Consider the following 23,593-nt stretch of genomic DNA (forward strand, 5'->3'; position numbering starts at 1 on the left):
AACGAAGGCAACAACCAATAAACCAGATCGTCGCAGCACCAAGAATTTTTCCTGTATTATCCCCACAAAACAGCGCAATTTTTGAATTGTACCGCTTCATACCGATCGCACCTATAAGAGCAAAACAATGTTTTTGTCTGGAAGTCGAGTTTTGCTTCAAATTCTACCGGGAATAGCAAACCGACAGAACGTAGCAAAGAAAAACAGCAAACCTTGAAAGAGTACTTCTCCATGTTCTTCAAGTGGAGTCGACCCCTCGGACTGTGCGTAGAAGAAGAAGTACACGAATCTGAATCTCGAGAGGACTTTCCCGGTCCATTCCGGTGCGGTGGGTACACTACTTCAGTTGTTTCGATGGGGAGCTACCGGTGGTTGAGTCTCGAGGTGGTTATGAATTAGAAGAAAGACGATAATCGAGTGACTACTGGAATACGAAACGAAATAAAATGCAATAAGAGGCATTTGTTATGATCGTACAGTTGCTGTGATGCGTTTTCAAAAGGGGCGTCTTCACTTCTAACTAGTGGATTGAACTGAATAGGTTACATATCTAGGAACCTTTGTGTAGCCATATGTCACACTTGGAAACCATTTTTTTTTTAGTTTTAGGCTTATTGACCTCGGAACTATTGTGTTACTTGTTTGACTTTAACAACAGTAATGAAAACTTTGGTGTTTCGTCTACAACTGCAGATTCCTTATCAAATTATCAACTTTTGGACGATTTTATCTGCAACGACAAATAAAGATGTATAAAGCCCATCTCGAGCAAATAAAAAGCCCATAATTGCTCATAGTTCAGTTAACCAGGGGGGGTATTAGATAGAGTTAGAAATGAGTACAACCCATTAAATCACCGTCACCATGCTTCGAAGATCGCATATAAAAACCATACTCTGGTGTATTTATGGGTTTTTGAAACCATTTTATGGGGTTTTGATGGTTGTGAAGTTTGTCGCGGGTCATATTCATAGTATTTTTTATAGATTTGTATGGTGTTTGAACCCATGAGATGTATGAAGAAAACGAAATACCGCAGAATCAAATTAAAATTGGTCATCGAATTCATACGCCAAATCTGAATAAGTATGGAGTTAAACCATGGGCAAACAATGAATTTCCATTAATTTCGTAAATCTGTTATCTGGTGCCTCTAAAAATATATTGTCTGCTACATTCTATAGATACAACCAACTGTCCCCAACTTCCTCTAAAGACAGTGCAGAGCTTTAACGTTAAAGTTGCATCGTTGCATCAAAATAAATCCATATCGGAGGTATATCACCTGGTCAGAGCGTGATCGTACAGTATAAGTAAAGAATTCTGTGCGTTAAATATCAGCAAAAACATACATACTACAAACAACAAGTCCACAAAAAAATATGTTGCGGTGACCATAAAATCTTATAGACATACTATTTGTTTATATTTTTTCCGATAAACTATAATAGAAGCGCCACCATACATACGCCGGTAGAATACCAAGTGTGGCACAGGGTGTGTGATCGGTGAATTTTCGCAACGTAATTGCAACTAGAATACAACGTAATCATTGTTTTGGTGAACGTTAGTTGTAAAATCGTTGATTCAGTGTTGCGAAAGCATTCCATCGGTACATTTAAGTTTGTTCTGATAGGCTTAATGACGAAATGTTCATTAGGGTGACTCAAAAATATTTTATCGTAACGGAGCAATTTTTTTGAATTTTATTTTATTAGTATTTTATTGTAGCATTACAGCGACGCAGCAACAGAGAAAGCTGTCGATCAATTAGCCTCCAATTTTGTGTAATGTCGCGAATTACCACTAATACGTTTGAAGGAGGCATTTCGAAAAAGAATGGATATTAGGGTGGCACAAAGATGTATGAAGAAAACGAAATGTCGCAGAACTAAATTAAAATTTGTCATCGAATTCATACGCGAAATCTGAATCAATTCTGTTGCAGCATAATTGAGTACACACGATTCTAAGTATGGACCATGGGCAAACAATGAATTTCGTAAATCTATTATCTGGTACCTCTAAAAATATATTGTTTGCTACATTCTATAGATACAACCAACTGTTCCCGAATTCCTCTATTGGGGCAAGTACTGAGGTATGATCTCTTCCCAAAAAAGGAGAAATTGGAAAACATTCCGAGGCTTTTTGGTGGTGGTATCTCCGGCAAAGAGGTCATTTTTGATCGGTTCTAAAACTCGTCTTGCGACAAGTCAAACTTCATGACTTTTCAAAACAAGTGCAACCAAGAACATTTTGACACATTATTTGCTACTCTCTGCGGTGTTCCGGGCACTGATTCCTTCGGCAAAGACGACACTTTTTGATTGGTTCTAAGACCTTCTTGCCGAGCATTCAAGTTCCCAGAACACTTGGAAGACGGCCAATTGCACCAAAACCTTTTAAAATGTTCTTCATTTCACTTCTTTTGCAAAACCATGAAATTTGACATGTCGCAATACGGCTCGCCGAAATGCTCAAAGAGTGACTAATGCCACCAAAAACCCACAGAATGTCTTCCGATGCATTTATTTTCCAAATTCTTGATATATTATACGTCGCAAGACTTGCTGAAAATTCCTTTTTCCTTTACGGGAAGGGATGACGACAGTACTCGTAAAAATATTTCCGGCGCTACGATAATTTCTGGGAAAATGGTCACAGTTCCTAAAACTATACAATTTTTTTGATCGATTCCAAAACAGAGCTTCTAGTTTTTTATTTAATTATTCGATTTTCGGCAGATACCGTACAGTTTAAGTGTAAAAAACTTATTGTTATAGTGTTAAAAGTTTATAATCGCTGAGCTATAACTAGATTTAGTAATATTATAGTCAAAGAAATCGAAAGTTTCGTTAAATTTGCGGCAACATCTCTCTACCGGATAATTCTGGCCGTATGCGGTCAAGCGGTAAACGGTAATCCTCGAGAGAATACCGGGACAGTCAATGTGGCTCGACAACATGTCAAAAATGAACATTTTTTGCAAGAAGGTACGACGTGACTCAAGCGTTGGTAAATTTAGCAACATCATCTATCTCTAGATTTCAAAGTGTAGAAATCCTCGAAATTAGCAGTGTTCCGTTTCAAAAAATACAATGTTGCAAAAGCTTTAGCCGTTGTCGCTGTGATGTGGTCGGCAAAGCGAAGTTCTTGTCAAATGACACTCCCAGGTCACGGATAGATTACACGCTTTCGATGACACACGCTTGAAGGGTATATTCGCAGCGCCTTAGAGTTGTCGAGCGCCCGAAGCTTATCACCTTATATTTATCGACGTTGATCTGCATTCCATTCAGCGAGCACCACTCTTCAATATTGACTATACCCTCTTGGAGCACAGCTGAATCGAGTTCCGATGCAATTGAGCGAAAGATTTTCAGATCATCAGCAGTTTTCCAGACTTTATGCGGGTGCAGAGATCGTTGATGAATAATATAAAGATAAGTGGCCCTAGGTGACTTCCTTGAGGGACATCGGTTGGCGTTTCAAATACGCTTGAGCATGTGGTGCCGATACTAACAAAAGCGTTCAGAAAGGTAAGATTGTAGCCATCTGGTTACCCACAGAGGAAATCCTAGTTGCTGCAATTTCATAACCGCAATGTTGTGAGGCACCTTGTCGAATGCTTTAGCGAAATCAAAATATATTGCATCAACTTGCTAGGGCTTCTCGACGGCTGGAACTAGAAAACTTGTGTACGTCTTCAAGTTCGAAGTGGTCGAGCGTTCTTTACAAAGCCGTGCTGACGTTCACCAATTATGTGCGAAGATGCTGCGTACATCGCATTGTAAACAATCTTTTCCAGAACTTTGACAATTCAGAAGCGAGATCCCTCTATAGTTTTCAATATTATGAGTATTTCCTGCGCTCGGTCACAATGTTTTATGAACAAGTCCGGCAAGCAATCCGGACCTGGCCCTTTCGACGCGTCAACGCTGGACAAAGGTCTCAGAATATCGGCATCGTTTACGTTAGGGCGGGGGAGGCTGATATTATAGGTTGGCAATGTTTCAAGGTAGTCTTGCGATGGGTAGACAGGAGGGCTAGTAAATATATCTCGGAAGTGATCTGCACCACTCGGAAGTGATCCACCGACTCGTCTGCGGATTGTGAACATTTGTTTCGCAGATAAACATTTTCTGGGATACCCCCGGAGCGTCTTCTGTTATTTATAAACTCCCAGAATGTCGAGGGATTATTCCGCAGGTTGCATTGGACTTGGTTGAGATGCTCACCGAGTGAACTGTTTCGGGCTGTTTCATTTGCAGCTCAATTTGTCGAAGAATAGCTTTGTTGTCGTTGGTCCTGTGTGTGTTTTGTACAAATGCAGACGAGTACCATCATTTTGAAATTAAACATTTTCATTGAAATGGTCTATTTTTCTCTTTTTATTCGGTTAAACGATCATTCAACACATCTGCGTCCAAAGAAGATATTTTTGTACAACATATAAACAATAAAATGGCATTTGGAATTATTCCAAAATATTCGAGAATAAACATGCTGCGAATAAAAAACAATTCAATTATGAAAAACTAGTCATAAATGCATTACTGGTTTTCATTTAATTCTTTAAAAACTCCAACTGGAGCTGTTTTTTGGTTCAGTGTATTTTCACCGATTAGTTGTTTGTGTTGATCGCTCCAGTTATTTTTTTAATATTTGACGTGATTTGTGCCGTTTAATCGTCGTTTATCGTATCAGTCGATCTTAAATTTTGTTTGCGCCCTTGGTATTGTGAAGTTTTAAAGTGTTTTCTACAAATTTTGTTTTGTGTCGTGAAAAAGTCCAGTGAAAATCGAGATTGTTTACATCACCGGACCTGTGTGTAATTACCCACAAAAAATTCACGCGCTCATTTCGCCATCTGCACGCGAGTAGAGGAAAGTATTTCCCACCATAACTTGGCGCACAGTGAGACGAAAACGAAAAGTCGGATCTAGGGCGGGTAGAAAATCGGCATTATGACAAGTGCATGCGATCACTGCGCGAAAACCGTCAAATCGGACGATGACTTTATCGAGTGCATGGGATTTTGCAAAAATGTGGTGCATATGCAGTGCGGTAAACAACTCAACAAGCCGTTCTTGAAAAAACTTGCCGAAAATCCAAATTTATTTTGGATGTGCAATGAATGTGTCAAGTTGATGAAGTTTGCTCGCTTTCGCGACACCGTTTCCTCGCTTGGATGTGTTATCGCTGCTATCGCTGGGAAAACGGATGACGTCTGTGCTGAACTAAAGGCAGAGTTATCAAAAAATAACCAGCAAATTTCGCACCTCGCCAGAAAGGTTTCAACAGCCACTCCAGTCCGGCCAAATTCCGGTACATCTCGACCACCTCAGAAACGTCGTCGCGAGGATGGTCCTGATCCGAGCAGTATTCTTGTCGGCGGTCGAAAGCTAGTCGATAATAGCAACATTCTCACGGTTCCTCCTCCCACTCCGTTGCTCTGGATGTATCTTTCCCGCTTTCATCCCAGCGTTAGCAAGGAGACAGTCGAAAAAATGTCCAAAGAAGGGCTAAACTGCAACGAGGAAATAAAGGTCATTCCGCTTGTTAAAAAAGGCATAGACGTCAGTACTCTGAACTTCATATCTTTCAAAGTTGGAGTTCACCCAAAGTACCGTGAAGCAGCTCTTAACCCTGACACATGGCCGCAAGGCATATTGTTCAGGGAATTTGAGGATAGCCGTACCCAGAACATTTGGTGCCCACCGACTGATTTTCCTACGCCTTCGGAAGTCGCATGTATTCCGCTAAGTCAACCCGGCCCATCAACCCTACAGAGGACTCCGCAACGATTGGCAATGCCACTATACCAAGCTACACCGCCATTGTGAAGGAGTGTCGACGCTGATCGCATACTGGGACGCAATGCAGTTGGTACAATGGAAGCCCTCGATCCCCCCGCTACAGTCGAGCCCTTGCAGCCAGCGTTCAGCAGTCGTCCCGGTCCTGTATGTGTGGGTGGAGAAGGGGTCTTCCAAGCCGCCTTTCTCGGCAAGTATTATACAAATTGTAACGATACAACGGTTAAACCGATTCACGCTTCTAGTTCATCGTCCAACACTCGCCGTAAGCTACTACCGTCCCGTTCCTGCTCTCCGCATCGCTCCATCGGGGTTCAACGCATACTGGGACACACCGCAGTTGGCACTATGGAAGCCCTCGAGCCCCCCGCCACAGTCGAGCAATTGCAGCCAGCGATCATCAGTCGTCCCGGTCCTGTGTGTGGGATGGGTGAAAGGGTCTTCCAACCCGCCACAAATGGCAAGTATACATCTGATCCGAACACTTCAAGCGCTGATGTATTCTTCGCTTCCAGTAATTTGCCTTTTGCTCTAACATCTTGTGACGAGATGTCAACTATTTCTGTCGCCGATGATGATCGCTGCATTCTGGAGCGCGATGCAGTTGATTCGCCCTCTGCAGAACCTGATCCGTCATCCAATAACATCGAGATTTACTACCAGAATGTTGGTGGCTTAAATTCATCAACGGACAGCTATTTGCTCGCGACCACGGGCTGCTGTTATGACGTCATCGCCTTAACCGAGACGTGGCTCAACAACCGTACTCTGTCTCACCAGGTGTTTGGTTCAACATTTGATGTCTTCCGCTGTGATCGCAATGCCCTCAACAGCCGCAAGACATCAGGTGGTGGTGTACTCATCGCCGTTCGCCATGGTATAAAAGCCCGAGTGATCAACGATGAGCGGTGGGAGAGCTCCGAGCAAGTGTGGATATCAGTGAAACTTGCCGATCGCAATCTCTTCCTGTGTGTCGTGTATTTTCCACCTGACCGAATTCGTGATTACAGCCTGATCGATGTACATCTTTCCTCCGTTTCTTTCATCACCTCGATCGCTGCCCCATCTGATGATATTGTTATACTGGGCGACTTTAACTTACCTGGCTTGACCTGGTGCCCAGCAAGTAACGGATTTCTACGATTGGATATCGAAAAATCTGTGCTTATCAACAATGCCAGTTGTATCTTGGACAACTACAGTAGCGCAACTCTTCGGCAAATTAATAATATCATCAACGAGAACGGACGTACATTGGACCTCTGCTTTGTAAGTGCCCGGGACTACGCTCCGTACTGCTGCGCCGCACCGACACCTTTAGTCCAGCATGTGCGCCATCATCCCCCACTACATCTTGTACTCGCTGGTAACCTAGGAGTGAGTTTTGAAGACGTCTCAAGCTCTATCGTCTACGATTTTAAAAACGCTGACTACGACAGCATCGTTAGCACGCTGTTGGATATAAATTGGGACGAAAATCTTAACAATGATGACGCGAACGAAGCAGCGATGACGTTTTCTAATATTCTTAACTACCTAATCGACCGTCATGTGCCAAAACGAACAGTCAGCACAAATCAACACCCTCCCTGGCAATCAACAGTGCTTAGACGATTAAAAACTGCCAAACGAGCCGCATTTAAAAAGTTCTCGAAGCATAAGACACTTGCATTACGAAACCACTACTTTCAACTCAACCACGAATACAAACAGCAAAGCAGACGTGCCTTTTTTAGATATCAGCGAAACGTCGAACGTCAACTGAAATCCAAGCCCAAGTCGTTTTGGAAATATGTGAACGAGCAGCGAAAAGAATCCGGGTTACCATCTTGTATGTCATTAAATGGAGTTTTAGGCACCGACACTAAGGAAATTTGCCAATTGTTTTCCGACAAATTTTCAAGCGTTTTTTCCGACGAGAACCTTTCCCCACAACAAGTCGCTGCCGCTTCAAATCTAACTCCTTCTCTAGGACGAACCATCAACCGAATTTGTGTCGATAATGCTGCCATTCTTGCAGCAAATTCCAAGCTGAAAGCATCTAGTTCCCCGGGTCCAGATGGCGTTCCTTCGATTTTTGTCAAAAAGTGCATCAGCGGGCTTCTTGAACCACTTCGGCGAGTCTTTGTGCTATCACTCAATACTGGAATATTCCCTTCCTGCTGGAAAGCAGCGCACATGTTTCCAGTTCACAAAAAAGGAAACAAATCGAACATTGACAATTATCGAGGAATCTCGTGTTTAAGTGCAGTATCAAAACTATTCGAGCTGGTTGTCTTAGACCCTCTTTTCTTTCACTGCAAACACTACATTGCAGACGATCAACACGGATTTATGCCTAAACGATCGACAACGACTAACCTGCTCTCGTTCACAACATATGCAATGGATGGATTCGCTGACGGATTGCAAACCGATGCTATTTACATGGATCTATCTGCGGCCTTCGACAAAATCAATCATGATATCGCAATAGCGAAGCTGGACAAACTCGGTATTCATGGACAACTTCTGCGCTGGTTTCGTTCCTACCTCGAAGGAAGGCAGCTCCAAATCAGCATTAAGGACTGTCTATCTACACCATTCTTCGCTACATCCGGTATCCCACAAGGAAGCCATCTCGGTCCAGTGATATTCCTCCTCTACTTTAATGACGTCAACATCAAATTACAAGGACCCCGCCTTTCTTTTGCCGACGACATGAAAATTTTTCAACAAATACGGGATAAAACCGATGCCGAGCTTCTTCAGAGGGAATTGGACAGCTTTAGTACGTGGTGTGATCTAAACAGAATGGTTTTAAACCCGAGCAAATGCTCAATCGTTACGTTCACGCGGAAACGCCATCCGATTCAGTTTAACTACCATCTCTTCGACTCGAGTATTCCAAGACACTCTAACGTCAAGGATCTCGGAGTCATCATGGATTCGGCACTAACGTTCAAACCACATACATCATCCATTGTGGATAAGGCTTCAAAACAGCTTGGGTTCATCTTCCGAATAGCGAAAAACTTTAAGGACGTATACTGTTTAAAATCTCTCTATTGTGCGCTGGTTCGCTCAACACTGGAATATTGTTCTGCTGTTTGGAACCCTTACTACCAGAACGGTGTCGACAGAATCGAGGCCGTCCAACGCCGGTTCATACGCTTTGCACTCCGACATCTTCCTTGGCAAAACAGATTTCAGCTGCCGAGCTACGAAAACCGTTGTCAGTTAATACAGCTCGATACTCTAAGCATCCGGAGGGACTGCTCTCGAGCCCTGTTCGTCTCGGACTTACTGTCTGCCAGGGTGGATTGCCCTACAATCCTCGGACGCCTCGATCTTCAAGCTCGCGTTCGAGCTCTGCGCAATAACTCTCTTCTGCGAGTCCCATTCAGGAGAACTAACTATGGGCGCCAGGGCGCTGTTACCGGACTCCAGCGTGTGTTTAACAGTGTGGCGACGGCGTTTGACTTCAACCTGACAAGGAATTCGATAAAAACTAAAATTATTCGTATTCTGAAATGTAATTAGTTTAAGTAACCACCATTGGGGCCAAGGGGTCTGTTGGTGACGGTACAACAAATAAACAAATAAACAAATAAATCTTGGTTCTCGGAAGGGCTCCCTGTCAGAATCACCCACAACAATAGCAGACGAGACGGAAAATATCAGCCACTGAAAAACTGCTTAGGATCCATTACAACGGACCGTGACTCTAATTGTGTTATTAATTGTACGATTCACATTTGTATCGTGAAAACATCACGATCGCATGGAAACGAGCGTTTGTATGTTTGCAATTGAGACCGCTTTTTTAAATTTATAAGTGCTTCTTCATTAGTCTTATACACCAACAGGCATACCAAAGCCCCAACGGTGTTGGTCTTAATAATAGTGCTGAAACGTTTACTTAATCACAAGGGCGTTGTTTGCGAGATCGTGAAGGTATCGAGCGTTTGTATGTTACCGTATTTGAACGCGTGAGCGTTTGTATGTGCTAACTTGCATGGAACTTCGCGTGTATAAAGGCGATTGTTGAACTGTGTGGTACATTCAGTGGATTTTTGAATGTTCGCACGGACCGCGTGTCTGCTGTTTAAATTTGAATGGATAGTTCAGAAACTAGAGAAAGTGAGTTTCCACATTTTTTGTTAGGGGAAATTCTGCAACTGCGACCACTATTCAGCTTATCTTTTGTGGTTGCCCCGGTTTGCAATACATGTTACCAATTGCCCAAGCTGAAAGTTCTAGTGTGATGGCACGTGTAGATATGCCTGCACACCTAAAAAAATCGTGTAAATTTACATCTCCTGACCCTAACATATACTGCCCATGATCACATATTTGTCCCGCTTTCGGGATTTCCTATCTTTATGGGAAAGGTTTGCGATCACGGGCAGTATATGAACATCAAAAACGACCTAATTTCATTTTTGATTTTAAATTTACGAAACACGGTTATATTTCGTCATTTCGTGAATTACGGCTTGTTAAATTGTTTCATATTTGAAATTGCGTCAAGGATAAAATTCATATTTTTTTTGGTGTGTTGAAATTGTTCTGCTCCAACAAATATGTTTGATGGACCACGCACGGCTAATTTGTCGTTCACTTCGTTAACAACGATTCCTTGGTGGCCTGGTACCCAGAATTTCATTACTTTATTCCGATTTGCCAGATGTTGTGAAAATGTGATGTTTTCCCAAATAAGCTTGGACTCACATTTCGATGATCTTATAGCACACGATTCTGCTTGGCTGTCTGAGAAAATTGTGACTATCCCATGTTTGTAGTTTCGTTTCCTGCAGATCTCCGAGCAGGTTTATATTGCATATACCTTTGCCTGGAAAACTGTAGGCGACTTTCCCATATCGCTTCTTCAATTCTTAATTCGTAGACTCCCGAGCCAGTACTCACTTATTTTAGAACCATCCGAATGATATGGTAGCATATGGTAGTATGGGACAACTTACATCCCACATTTAACGATCCACTATGTGGACCTCATATGAGATGTCGAAGATCGGTTTTGCCTCCATTTTATCTTGAACTATGGTCAAGACAGGACTTAGTTTGAGTACCTTTATTATACTCAGGTGACCACCCCATTAAATAATTGTTTACCCTTTATCACTCTCAGAGAGCCAAATTTCGCCTCCCTCATAACATGTGTGTGCAATGAAGGCAGATGAAGCATGGCTTCCGTAGCTGTAGCGCCTATGATAGAGAGGCAGACTAGCCACTGAGCTTCAGTCAGTTCAGTTAGTTTGGACGGTCTTTTGTTGTACTTTTGGTCACCACACAATGGAAGAATAAGTTGGTCATGGTCTTGCAATGCTCGTGTAGGACTCGGCAAGCCCTCCTCGGTTTGACACCCCAAGTTTTCCCGAAGACTTTACTACGCGCCCTCAGTCTTGTAATTGCTTTATTAATAGCGTATGCGTGGTGAAAGTTCCAATTCAGTTCAGATGTTTTCCCAAGAGGGTGACACTGGCGGTGGAATAACTTTCGGATTGATGCGGATAAATGCAAAACACAATGGAACTTTTGTTCCGGAATTCTCTCCTTATATTCTCTCTATTTTTTTAAACGTTTACACTTCTCTAGACTACTCTAACTTCTCGATTTCATCGCGCCCAATTTTTAATTCAGTGTAACTGTTAAATACTTTCTTGCATTGATCTGGGTTATCGGTAGCCAGAAGTACGCACAGTACATGGGCCGAGCCATGATCATGGATACGAGCACAAGAACAAGTAATTAGCCGCCCAGAAGTGCGCACAAACGAGACCCCGATCCCAAATTTTCTGAAGTGTATTGCATTGTGAAGCACGGTATTATTTGTAGATTGCATACTAACGTTTATCATGTTGTCTATAGGTAGTTTAACACATCTTGCTTGTGAGATAATTGGTCGGGAATGAACGTTCAGTAAACCGTCATTACCGGCCACGACCATCTTCACCAATGCTTAGGATAGGGTAGGAAATCTTTATGTAGAACCTACTTGAGGAAGGCCACCGACTCAGCGACGCTTCCATAGGTATTACGGAATTGAATTGAAGGACAAGTATAGGTCTAGGATTCGCCGCAAGCAGACAATGCGACCACGAATTGAAAATGTTTGATGCGGTGGGATGGTTAGTTTCCGAGTACACTTATACTTAAAGCAAAAAAGATATTTAGTTATGTTTTTCTTGTGTTTCCAGCAATTTGAACTCCAAACAGCCGGCAGTTGGAATATTGCTAAAACTATGAGCTAGTCAGATATCTATAATCGTTTGAGAATTGACACCGGCAGCTATATGCACAAAAGCCATTCTCGATCGATTTTCGAAAATTTTAAACGCGCTACTTGAACTCCGTACAGCCATCCATCGAGAGTGTTTGCTTCTTATTTATAATGGCAAACGGCCCTTGGTTGCAATGTCGTCATTGATCTGGAATTGTGAAATATTTTGTGTCAACTTTGAAATGTACGTTTTCAGAGCTGTGGGTTGTTTCTTATAAATTGTGCGATTTATTCGTTCACAATTGTGGGACTGTTCAGTGAATTTGATTGTTCGCCCGGACCGTCGTTCTAATGTTTAACTTTGAGTGTACGACTCAGCTAAAGGAAGAAAATGACCCTACCGTCTAACTGGCGTCTTCAACTATAGCGCCCTGAATCTTGTTTTCTTGTGTATATACATAAGTATTTTAGAGTGGCAGTTCCCGGGCGAGTATGATTCATGTTCGTGCGAGAGCGGGCGTTTGTATGTTAGCACACGAGATCACGTTTATAAACCCGTAAGTGCTACCACGTTGACTTAATCGCCAGGGCATTTACATGATTGCAAGATCGTGGACGTGGGTATGCGTAAATTATCGCGTTTGCGACCGGATTTGCATTATCGCGAAAAACCCTAGCGTTGGTATGTTATTGTGGGCGTTATTGTTATCGCGTGAATGGTTTTAATTTTGTGTATACTAATGCGTGTCTATAACCTTTGGGGTCGCTTGCATATTTTTTTTTCAATTTGTTTATTTGATAACGCACGTATGCGTTAGCTTAAAGGTGCCATTTTTTCATTGTTTTACATTTTGAATTTCTTAAAACTAGGGGGTTACACATTTCAATATTATTTTGCTTTATATAATGAAACTAAAAAAAACTTTACAGCTAACTTACACATATAAAAGAGGGGATAATATAATATTCGTAAGATTAGGGGGGCGGGTCATTTTGTGTGTTCTTTGTATAGTAATTCACTTTATGATTTTTAGAAGGGAGATTGTAGGAGAAATTAATTATTAACTAAGCGGAACATTTTACAAGCTTATTAACTAGAAATAACTAGAGAGAGTGGTTCAAGATTAGGGGGAATTAATTAGGGCTATTTTAAAGTAGTGGTACTGTTGGGCATTTCTTAACAAGATTAAATATTGATCAACTAAAACTAGAAGATAGGGGGGCACATAAGTTTTGGGAAGATATTCAAGGGGAGAAGGGGGTGAAGTCATACATCTGTGTATCAGAGACATGGGAGAGCGGGTGGGCAAGGCTGAACGGGGGGGGACATATAAACTTTCAGTTTCCGGCATCAGGAATCAACGGCCAGGATTACAGATTCGAACGGATGCATCAAGTATTGGGACGCCGGGCGGTTTTCCTCGAGCCGGCAGGGGTTCCTCCAGACGATTTCGTAGTACGGCTCAGATACGGATCGGAAACACAACGCGTTGCGCGTGTGATGTTGTACTGTACGTCTCGTGTTGTTGGTTCATTCGACAGATGTTTTGTCTCGTCTTGGACAGACCATCGTTGGGGTACGGTAGGCGGAAGAGGGCACTTCTGGGAATGATAAGAGAAAAGATAGGGGCATTTAAATTTGGATATTGATGGTTTTGAGGAACGTGTATATAAGGGACATGTAGAGAATATCGCGGCTTGCTAGTACATCTCGAACCGGGACATTGGGTGATCTTCCTCGGGCCCGAAGGGAATCGAATAGTTGAGATCTGGCAGAACAGTACTCGGCGCATGCTCAGACAACATGTTCGATCTCGTGATAACCGTTGCCACAAGCGCAGATACCGCTATCCACGAGCCCAATACGCCGGAGATGTGCGTCCAGCGTGTAGTGATTGGACATGAGCCGAGACATAACGCGAATGAAATCCCGACCCACATTCAACCCCCTGAACCAAGGTTTCGTCGATACCTTAGGGATTATCGAATGTCTTCCCAGTTCACCATTGCTCCATGCAGTTTGCCAACTTTCGAGGGTTCTCTGATGAGTGATACTAAAAAATTCGCTGAAGCTAATTGGTCTTTCATATATGTCACCTTGTAAAGCGCCCGCCTTAGCTAAAGAGTCCGCTTCTTCATTACCTGGATTGGAGCAATGCGAGGGAACCCAAACTAAGGTAATCTTGTACGATCTTACAGACAAAGCACGCAGGCGCTCCCAGATTTTCCCCAGAAAATATGGAATGTGCTTTCTAGGTTTCATTGAACGGAGAGCCTCGATTGAGCTGAGGCTAATCGGGTTTGAGAATTGAGCTCAACAAGCCTTTCGAAATTTGCAATTACTAACGGGTTCAAGATATCGCATCGGATGAGCAATCGATATGGCAGGTCCCAAAATCGATTTTTCAGCGGAAGAACGCCCGCCAGCACTTCTAAACTCATCGTATGTGTTGAGTGCATGCAACCCAAAGCAATACTCAAACAACAATATTGGATTCGCTCTAGTTTGATGAAATGTATGTTCGCAGCGGAGCGGAAACAGAAACTCCCGTACTCCATCACCGACAATATTGTTGTTTGGTACAGCCTGATCAGGTCTCCTGGGTGGGCACCCCACCATGTTCCGGTTATTGTACGGAGAAAGTTGATCCTTTGTTGGCACTTCTGTTTCAGATACCTAATGTGACATCCCCAGGTTCCTTTAGAGTCGAACCAGACCCCGAGATATTTTAAAGTTGAAACCTGAGCAATAGTTTGACCCATTAATTGAAGCTCTAGTTGCGCTGGTCCACGCTTCCTTGAAAATACGACTAGCACAGTTTTCTCCGTGGAGAACTCGATACCCAGCTGGAGGGCCCAAGCAGACAAATTGTCCAAGGTATCTTGCAATGGTCCTTGCAGATCGACGGCTTTGGGTCCTGTAATAGAGACCACGCCGTCATCTGCGAGCTGCCTTAGAGTGCAGGAATTGACAAGACATTCGTCAATGTCATTCACGTAAAAGTTATAGAGAAGGGGGCTTAGACATGAGCCCTGGGGAAGACCCATGTAGCTAATTCGTGATGTCGATAAATTACCAAGCGAAAAATGCATATGTTTTTCAGACAGCAAGTTTAGCAAAAAGTTGTTTAGAGTCGGTGAAAGACCATGCTGGTGCAGCTTCTCAGAAAGAATTTTGATAGAAACTGAATCAAAAGCCCCCTTTATATCTAGGAAAACTGATGCCATCTTCTCTTTGCTAGCATAAGCCATTTGAACTGCTGTTGAGAGCAACGCAAGACAGTCGTTCGTGCCTTTGCCTTTGCGGAAACCAAATTGTGTATCTGACAGTAAGCCATTTGCTTCAACCCAATTGTCGAGGCGAAACAGGATCATTTTCTCGAACAACTTTCGGATACAAGACAGCATCACAATCGGTCGATACGAATTGTGGTCGGAGGCTGGTTTTCCTGGTTTTTGAATGGCGATGACCTTCACTTGCCTCCAGTCATGAGGGACAATATTACCCTCAAGAAACTTATTAAATAAATTCAACAAGCGTCTCTTGGCAGAGTCTGGCAGATTCTTTAACAAGTTAAATTTGATTCTGTCTGGCCCTGGGGCTTTATTGTTACATGACAAGAGAGCAAGTGAGAACTCCACCATCGAAAACGGTGTTTCGTTCGCGTTATCGTGAGGGGATGCGGCGCGGTAGATCTTCTGTGCCGGGGCGGAATCCGGACAAACCTTCTTGGCAAAATTGAATATCCAACGGTTTGAATATTACACGCTCTTGTTAGTACTGTTACGGTTTCGTAAACGGCGGGCCGTACTCCAAAAAGTGCTCATCGATGTTTCTCTCGTTAGTCCGTCGACGAACCGGCGACAGTAGCTACGTTTTTTGGCTTTCATCAAACTCTTCATACGCGTTTCCGCCATCGCGTACTGTCGGTAGCTAGCTGGCAACCCGTCGTCCCGGAACGTCTTATACGCAGCGGCCTTCTCCGCGTACACGTCTGAGCACTCTTTGTCCCACCATGGATTGGGAGGACGCCTGCGTGAGTTCGCGTCTGGTACGCGTTTAGTCTGAGCTTGAATCGCGGTATGCAGAATCAAGCCAGCCAGGAACCCGTACTCTTCCTCCGGAGGAAGCTCTTGTGTCGATTCTACTTTTTCGGATATCGCGGATGCGTAGCTCCAATCAATATTTCGTGTGAGGTTATACGAAACATTGATTGTATTCGGTGGCCCTGAACCGTTAGCAATATTAATTACGATTGGCAGATGGTCGCTGCCGTGGGGATCAGAGACTACCTTCCACATGCAATCTAACCGCAGCGATGTCGAGCAGAGGGACAGGTCTAAGGCGCTCGGACGCGCTGGAGGGGCAGGAATCCGTGTCATTTCACCCGTATTCAAAATGGTCATATTGAAGTTGTCGCAAAGCTCATGGAGTAGGGTAGATCGATTATCGTCATGAAGGCAACCCCATGCCGTGCCGTGGGAGTTGAAGTCACCTAAAACTAGCCTCGGTTTGGGGAGGAGTTCCGCAATATCGCAAAGCCGTCGGTGGCTAACTGAGGCTCTAGGGGGATGTAGGTGGAAGCAATGGAAAGGTTTTTGCCTTAAATTCTGGTTTGGTAAGCGACAACTTCAATGCCTGGTGTCAAGGGGGTGTCAATTCGATTTAAAGAATAGCTTTTTTTGATCCCCTATAGTACTCCTCCATAAGAGTCTTCTCGAACCAAGCGAATAATGTTAAAATCATGGAAGTGTAGGTCTATTTATCAAGTAAGCCATGTCTCGCATAGTGCAAATGCATCGCGTTTCAAGTTATTTAGTAAGATTTTAAAGGAATCGATTTTCGGGATAATGCTTCTGCAATTACACTGTAGAACAGTAATTAAATCCTTGACCTCGTTCGATGAATTAGCCATCGAAGGATACAATCGCGGAGAGGAGGGGCCATTTCGCAGTGAACTGCATCAAGAATGTTTTTACTGCTTATCAAGATGATTTTAAGGGGGTCAGAAATATTTACTGCAAAATCGGATCAATTTGTAGTCTTCAACAATGTTAATCCATACGCTTTAAGTTATATAATAGCAGATTACGGGACGTACAATATGATACTGGCATTTTTACTGAATTTATTGTTTCTTTTTCCTATTTTTCATTTATTTTCACATACAAACTTGAAAACTCTTGTGAGTGAAGTAGAGTTTTCGGAAAAAGCTCATATCTGACAAATGGCATGTGAAGCCAATGGCAGTTTGATTAACAGTGTTCCGCAAAAATAAAAATTGTTGTCAGTCTAGTATGCGTGAATTATCGCGTTTGCGACCGGGTTTGCATTGTGTGCGTTCTTTTTAACGCGTGAATGTTTTTAATTTCACCCGTATTCGTTATAGATACGCATTAGTATACACGTAGTACATTAGTGACCTCGTTTGCATATTCCCTGTTTTTGAGTGTCACCGTATTGAGTCAGTAAAGGACGTACGGCTCGTGTACTACAATAGATTAGAGAAAGACATTAGATATTGTGAAAATCGTACAAAGAACGGCACAAAAAATAATTGAAATGGATCGTGAAAAAGGTAAAACAGACAAGTAAAGTAAAATAAAAGAACAGTAGTATTCCGAACGCCATACGAATACTAGAAACTCTAGCTAATGGCTGAACTGTGGTTTGGGCTAGTGAGAGTAGGAAAATGCAGGCAACATACACTACATCTAAACACCTGAAAGCAACTTTCTATTAGAAGTCAATATAAAAAGTTGCAATTATTGTCAACAGAATATGAATGTTTATTTTCCTATTTGACACTTTAAATAGTTATTTACGAATAAACTAGTATTAATTGTTGATAATTGATGTACTAGTTTTCTTCAAACTGGTACAAGTAATATTACTTTAATACTGGCAACCCAGTCAGCCTAAGGGAGGGATACAAGATCTTATATTGCCCATTGAAAAATAAATGGAAACATACATAGTTCATTTATCAGCTTAATACGTTTCTTCAAGATTATTATTACTTGTAAAGCTAATTTCCTATATTATTACAATGCATTCTTGAAAAAAATAGAATACACTGCTAACTTGTTTTCTAGTCATATTATCATTCGTAGCTATAATACTGAAAATAACTCTTTCGCAGGAGTGTAATATTTGTTGGTATTAACAATCTAAATATTTACTCAAACAAGAAAAACCAATCGCTTCATGGCTTATGTAAATCAGTAGGCATGCGAACCGATCAACAAACATAAAATGTAAAATCAAGTTTGTATTTAATATCCAAAATCATTCTTTTAAAAGAAGAACGTTTCCATCATAATCAATCAGCCAGATGAAAAATATTATTTTCTGTCATTCGATTTTTTTTGGCATTTGCCAACTCAAGTTGGCTTGATTCCTATTCCAACTAATCCTGCATATTTTATTGGATACCATCAGGTTCAGACGAAAAATTCTATAATCTATACCAAAGATATCCGATAAGAGATAACAGTTACCAGCTGACAAATTCAAGTAGCTACTGACAAGAGATCGGTATTAGGTTTCCCCATACAGGAAGATAAAGCAAAAGTAAACAAATCGTGCTGCATTAATTCAGTGATGCTTCAGAAGGCGCCAAAATTTGCTACCGAAGTCTGCCAGACCAGTTTCAAATGGATTCTGCAGCGAAATATGATTTTTGCGTTATTTATCATATTCTATCACTGGTTTTCGTAGCCAAGCAACAGGAAAACAGTGATAAATGGTGATGCTGATTTGAGTTATGAGCGTGAAACTCGAGAGTAAGAAATAAATCACAGATTTTTCGATGAGATTCAAGTGAATTAAAAAAACACCGGTTATTTTTTATGGGGCGTCAAAAAATATTTATACAACTTTGTCACATCCGTGGGCCTCCACACCTCAAACTCTTACTGCTGCGAGAAAATTCGAAGGACCATTGACTAATGTCTAATGTGATGAAACGAGGTAGTAAAACATCACAAACCACCATTCCATTATTTCGCATTCAGCGCACAAGTACCTTCAGCCGGTCGCAAAGTTCACCTGGTAATTGCAGCAAATTACATGCTTCATTAAGCATTTACCCCCATCCACATTTCATACCGCGTGACAGTAACCTATCACTGAAACGATCCACTCAGAAAAAAAAAACCTAATGTGTGTGTTTACAGCAAATATTAACACCCAGCGCATTCTTCACCGGATTTGTCACACTAACAGTTGATCTCCGTGGAATGTTTTTCGCCATTAGACCAAATACCATGGCGCTGTTCCAGCTTCGCACGACGATGTGGTGGGCGGGCGGCGCGGCGGTGTGGTGGTTGATGACAAAGTACAACGCAACACTCTCGGTCGGTTGCCTTGACTGAAGCTCTGCTGAGCTGAGCGATATTACTCAGACTTAGTATCAATCGCGAATAACGTAGACTTTACGGCGAACGGAATGATCGTTGTATTCGAAACGCCCCATCAACCGCTTACAAACAGATTACAGTTTTGTAATGGAAATGTTACGCAGTGATTGAACAAATGTGTATTGCAATTCAACTCGTGTTCGGGTAGGGTCCGGGGGAAGTAAGCCGCAATTTCTGCCTGTACTATACTGATAATGTCAATGAATCTCAGGGCTGCACGTTCCAGCACGGCAGCAATAAAAACAGAAGGTGTCCTTTGTTTCCGAGGACAGTTAATTATTCTACCTAAAATTGCTTAACTTTTAAGTGGTTGGAATTCCCCAAGAATTTATGAATAAAGCATTTTGAATGACAGGAGGTTTGGCAAAACAACAACCGACAATTTTAAAACAGGGTAACCCGTTCGATTTTACCTGGTAGTTTGGTTAGTAAACAAATCGGAAATAATGGGAGGATCTGCAACAGCGACAACCAGTCGGCTTAAACCCAATTGTTTTGAAAGCCAGGAGTTTACGCCAAATTAACCAAACAATATGAACCGAAAAATTTCCACTGCTATCGCCATTGACTATGTACGGCCGTCCCAACGGGATTTAAAACAAGAGCAAGAAGTATTCACCTTCACGTTTTACGGCCATCGCGTTCCAGTTTAATCGTAACTAATTTACAACTCGCTCAATTTTCGTGTCGATTACACACCACTTGAGGCGTGCCACGCCTAAATCCTTGAACGATTTATTTTCGATCGCGATCAAAATCCTTGGCGTGTTCGTCACTTCCTTTTTGAGCTTACGTTAATTTTTTCTTGCTGTAGGAACGTGAAATATATTGAATGATCACGATTAATTTAACGACTGATCTGCAAAAAAGAGATCGCGAGCGGCAAATGGTCGTAAAAACTGTATTAAAGTACGATTAAATGGAGATTACGTTTGCCTCCTGTAAAAGAGCACCCGGCTCAAGAGAGCTAGCTGCAATGAACCACGGGAAAACTTGTGTAATTTAGTGGTTTGTTGAATTTATGCTACGCTTTGAATGAATGCCATACAAGCGATAGACTGTCAAACGGGTGACTCAAGCATGTATAATTTGCACTTCGACAAGAAATAAAACAAGCATAATGTGCTCGGGCCCATAGCGTATCTGCTTTACAAACTTAGTGAGAATAAGCCATGAAATGAGTTAGAATAAGTGTGATTCACTATATATGGTTTCGATATCAAATGCAAAGAAAATAAAAAAAACAACAAAGAACGTGTTTGAGTTGCACGACACAAAAATTTCAACTGCAAAAACTTCAAATTAAAAAAATAATAGCAAAAATTATTGCAAACTTTATCACTCGGTTTCCCAGTTTTTTAGCAGTATGAATGGGCATGCCTCCTCCTTAAAGCTGTAACATGCTGTAACGTGGAGTAGGCAAGATTGAATATCTTTTTTTCGAAAGTTGTCCTACTGGAGCGGAGCTGTACAGCTCTGTAGGGTTTCGAAAGGGCTTCCTGTAAGAATTACTCACTACAATTGCAGACGAGACGGAATATTCTTGACCCTAAAACGCCGGCCAATTGTAGCGGACTGTGATTATGATTGTGATAGTGAGTGTACGGTTCAGATGTTCTGGCGCAGGGACGTCACGATTGCATGGGAATGAGTGTTTGTTTCTTCGCGAGACCGCGTTAATCAGATTATAAGTGATATAGCGTTCACTAAATTATCGAGGCGTTTTTGTATTTACGAAATTTTGAACTTAGTTGTGTATGGATGATCGTGATTGCATGTTCGTCTTTGTGTATCATCGCGAAGGGCTCGGGCGTTTGTAAGTAAAGGGGTTCGATCGCGTGGACGTTTGAATGTCGCATGTGCCAGCATGCATGTAACTTCGCGTGGATAAATTCGACTTTATAAACGTATGACCATTCGCATATTTGCGTATGTCGATGGATGATCACGCGAACCGTGAATCTGATACTTAATTTTCAGTGTATGGTTCAGATGCAAAAAGAAAATGAGTTCTACCATATCACTGAAGTTCCCAGGCAAGTCGCCATGGGATGTGCTGTCTAGTGGATATGGTTGTCATTTTTTATTGCTCCAACTGAATGCATGGACCTAGGCTGCTAGGGAGAGTAGGGACTTTTGGACGTAACCGATTCATGATCGCGCGAACACAGGCGTATGTAGTTTCACTCGCGCTAAAACGTTCACTTAGTCACCAGGGTGTTTTCCTGTTTGCGAGAACGCGGACGTAGGTATGCGTGGATGATCGCGAAGGGCTCGAGTGTTCGTATGTTTACGTGTTTGTCGCGTGTATGTAACTTAGCGTGCATAAATTCGAATTTATAACTGTGTTGTCATTCGCATATGGTCAAATCTCCGAAAATGGCAACCACAGGCGAAATTTTTTTTGTCAAATTTTGCGTCAAACTGTTTGTTTTCCGTATGTATATAACCTCTAATCTTAAAAAATATGAATGGTGAGCCCAGAAAAAAATTCCATGTCTGTCATTTATAAAAGTTAGTTGATGCTACTTGCATGACCTGAAAATGACTAAAAGACCGTAAGGAGATAAAAATGTACACAAAATCCATATTTTCAACTTTTTGCCTTGAATCACATTTTTTCATCGTAGTCTAATTTAAATTTGATGATATTGTTTGAAAAATTGAGATGAATATGGATAAATGCTTATTTTCAATTGTGAAGTAATGGAAACCATATAACTTGTAACGTGACAGATCAAAAATTCGAAAAAGTTTTGTGGACCACACTAAAAGCATGCATACAATGTCTAACCTATATTTTTTCTTACTATTTTGCGTCTACTTTTTGAAATTGTATTGTGAAAAGCTTAAAGCTTTATTCATTTTTGTGAAAACACAGTTGATCTTATGTAACGTGACAGATGTTTTCTGCGGTGAAGCAATTCCATCAAGTTTGATTCAATTACGTTAAAAATGGTGAGCATCTTCGATTCTGATGAAACCTTTTACGTTTCATCTTTATGGGAGACTAAGTATTTTGCATTATTAAACAAAGAATTTTTATTCAAGAGTGATATTCAAAAAGGGCGTATCAGATCTTGAATGCACTACTTTCAAAATATATTGTTCGAAAATCGCCATTGGCGTAGCAATGCTATATGATAGCGAGTTCTAGGGAATCAATTCTTCTGTGTGAATATTTTTTAGTGAAATTTTTCAATAAGAAAACAAAAAAATGTTATTAAATACAATTACAAAAAACAATGATTTTTTTTTGTTAACGAAAACCTAAAAATTGAAGAAACTGTAATTATATTATTAGGAAGTTATTAGTAAGGAAACATTTTTAACTTCAAGTATACTTCTAAATTTCTTAGTATTTGCCAGTCATAAATACAATTTTCTCATAGAATACTAATACTTCGAAGCAAAATGCTCTTAATAAAAAATTTCCAAAATATTTTGATTTTTTTCTTCAACAAAAATATCTAGTAGTGAAAATGCGCCCTTTTAATAAATAACTCACAGATACCAAACGCAAAAACATAACACGTTTAAAATTTAATTGCAAATAAAAAATGTTTAAAACATAATTGCATTGTGGAGAAAATAACAAAAGTTTTAACATATCGTCGCTGTTGTGCTATCTTATGACAAGCGCCATTTAGCTCATTTCGAGAAAAACGATTTTTAAAGTTTGAGATTGAATATCTTGAAAATTATAAATGGTATAAACAATTCAATGGAGACAATTGATGCTTCTATCTATTCTTTATAAATCTCTCAAATATTATGAGGATCGGTTGACTATGTTGCGAGTTTTGACTATAAATGTAAACAAAAGTCGCACTCACACGTGTCATAGGTGTGTATAGATGACAAAATTTGTATGGCGTGTCATAACCGTGCATGGAAAATTTTCCATAGAAAAAAATCATCAATTATTAACTTTTATTCATATGTTTGGTTTAGTTTGGCCTATAAACAATCGGTGAGATGCATTTTAAAGGAAATGAGTCAGAGAATCTAGCAAAAATAGTTATTTTTGGTTACAGTGTTGCCAAATATGCTATATTTCCAATTTAAAACTAAAACTACATTTTTCTCACAACTCGTGTAATTTTGTTTTGAAAATTATTATGCCATT

General features: G+C 41.2%; 2 protein-coding genes across 2 annotated transcripts in view; one reads left to right on the plus strand and one right to left on the minus strand.

Annotated features, from left to right (window-relative positions):
* LOC131684958 (bone morphogenetic protein receptor type-1B) overlaps window positions 1-23,593 on the minus strand; it is a 550,923-nt gene that overhangs the window by 177,930 nt on the left and 349,400 nt on the right. The window lies entirely within an intron of this gene.
* LOC131684959 (uncharacterized) lies at window positions 4,620-6,109 on the plus strand. Its single transcript, XM_058968255.1, has 2 exons — window positions 4,620-6,013; window positions 6,065-6,109. The coding sequence occupies exon 1, from the start codon at window positions 4,971-4,973 to the stop codon at window positions 5,847-5,849; it is 879 nt and encodes a 292-aa protein (XP_058824238.1). The 5' UTR covers window positions 4,620-4,970; the 3' UTR covers window positions 5,850-6,013; window positions 6,065-6,109.

This window comes from Topomyia yanbarensis, chromosome 2 (genome assembly GCF_030247195.1).
Source record: "Topomyia yanbarensis strain Yona2022 chromosome 2, ASM3024719v1, whole genome shotgun sequence".
NCBI lineage: Eukaryota > Metazoa > Arthropoda > Insecta > Diptera > Culicidae > Topomyia > Topomyia yanbarensis.

Excerpts from the sequence above, each read along its gene's own strand:
- LOC131684959 (XM_058968255.1), top strand. The coding sequence starts at position 4,971 with ATGACAAGTGCATGCGATCACTGCGCGAAAACCGTCAAATCGGACGAT.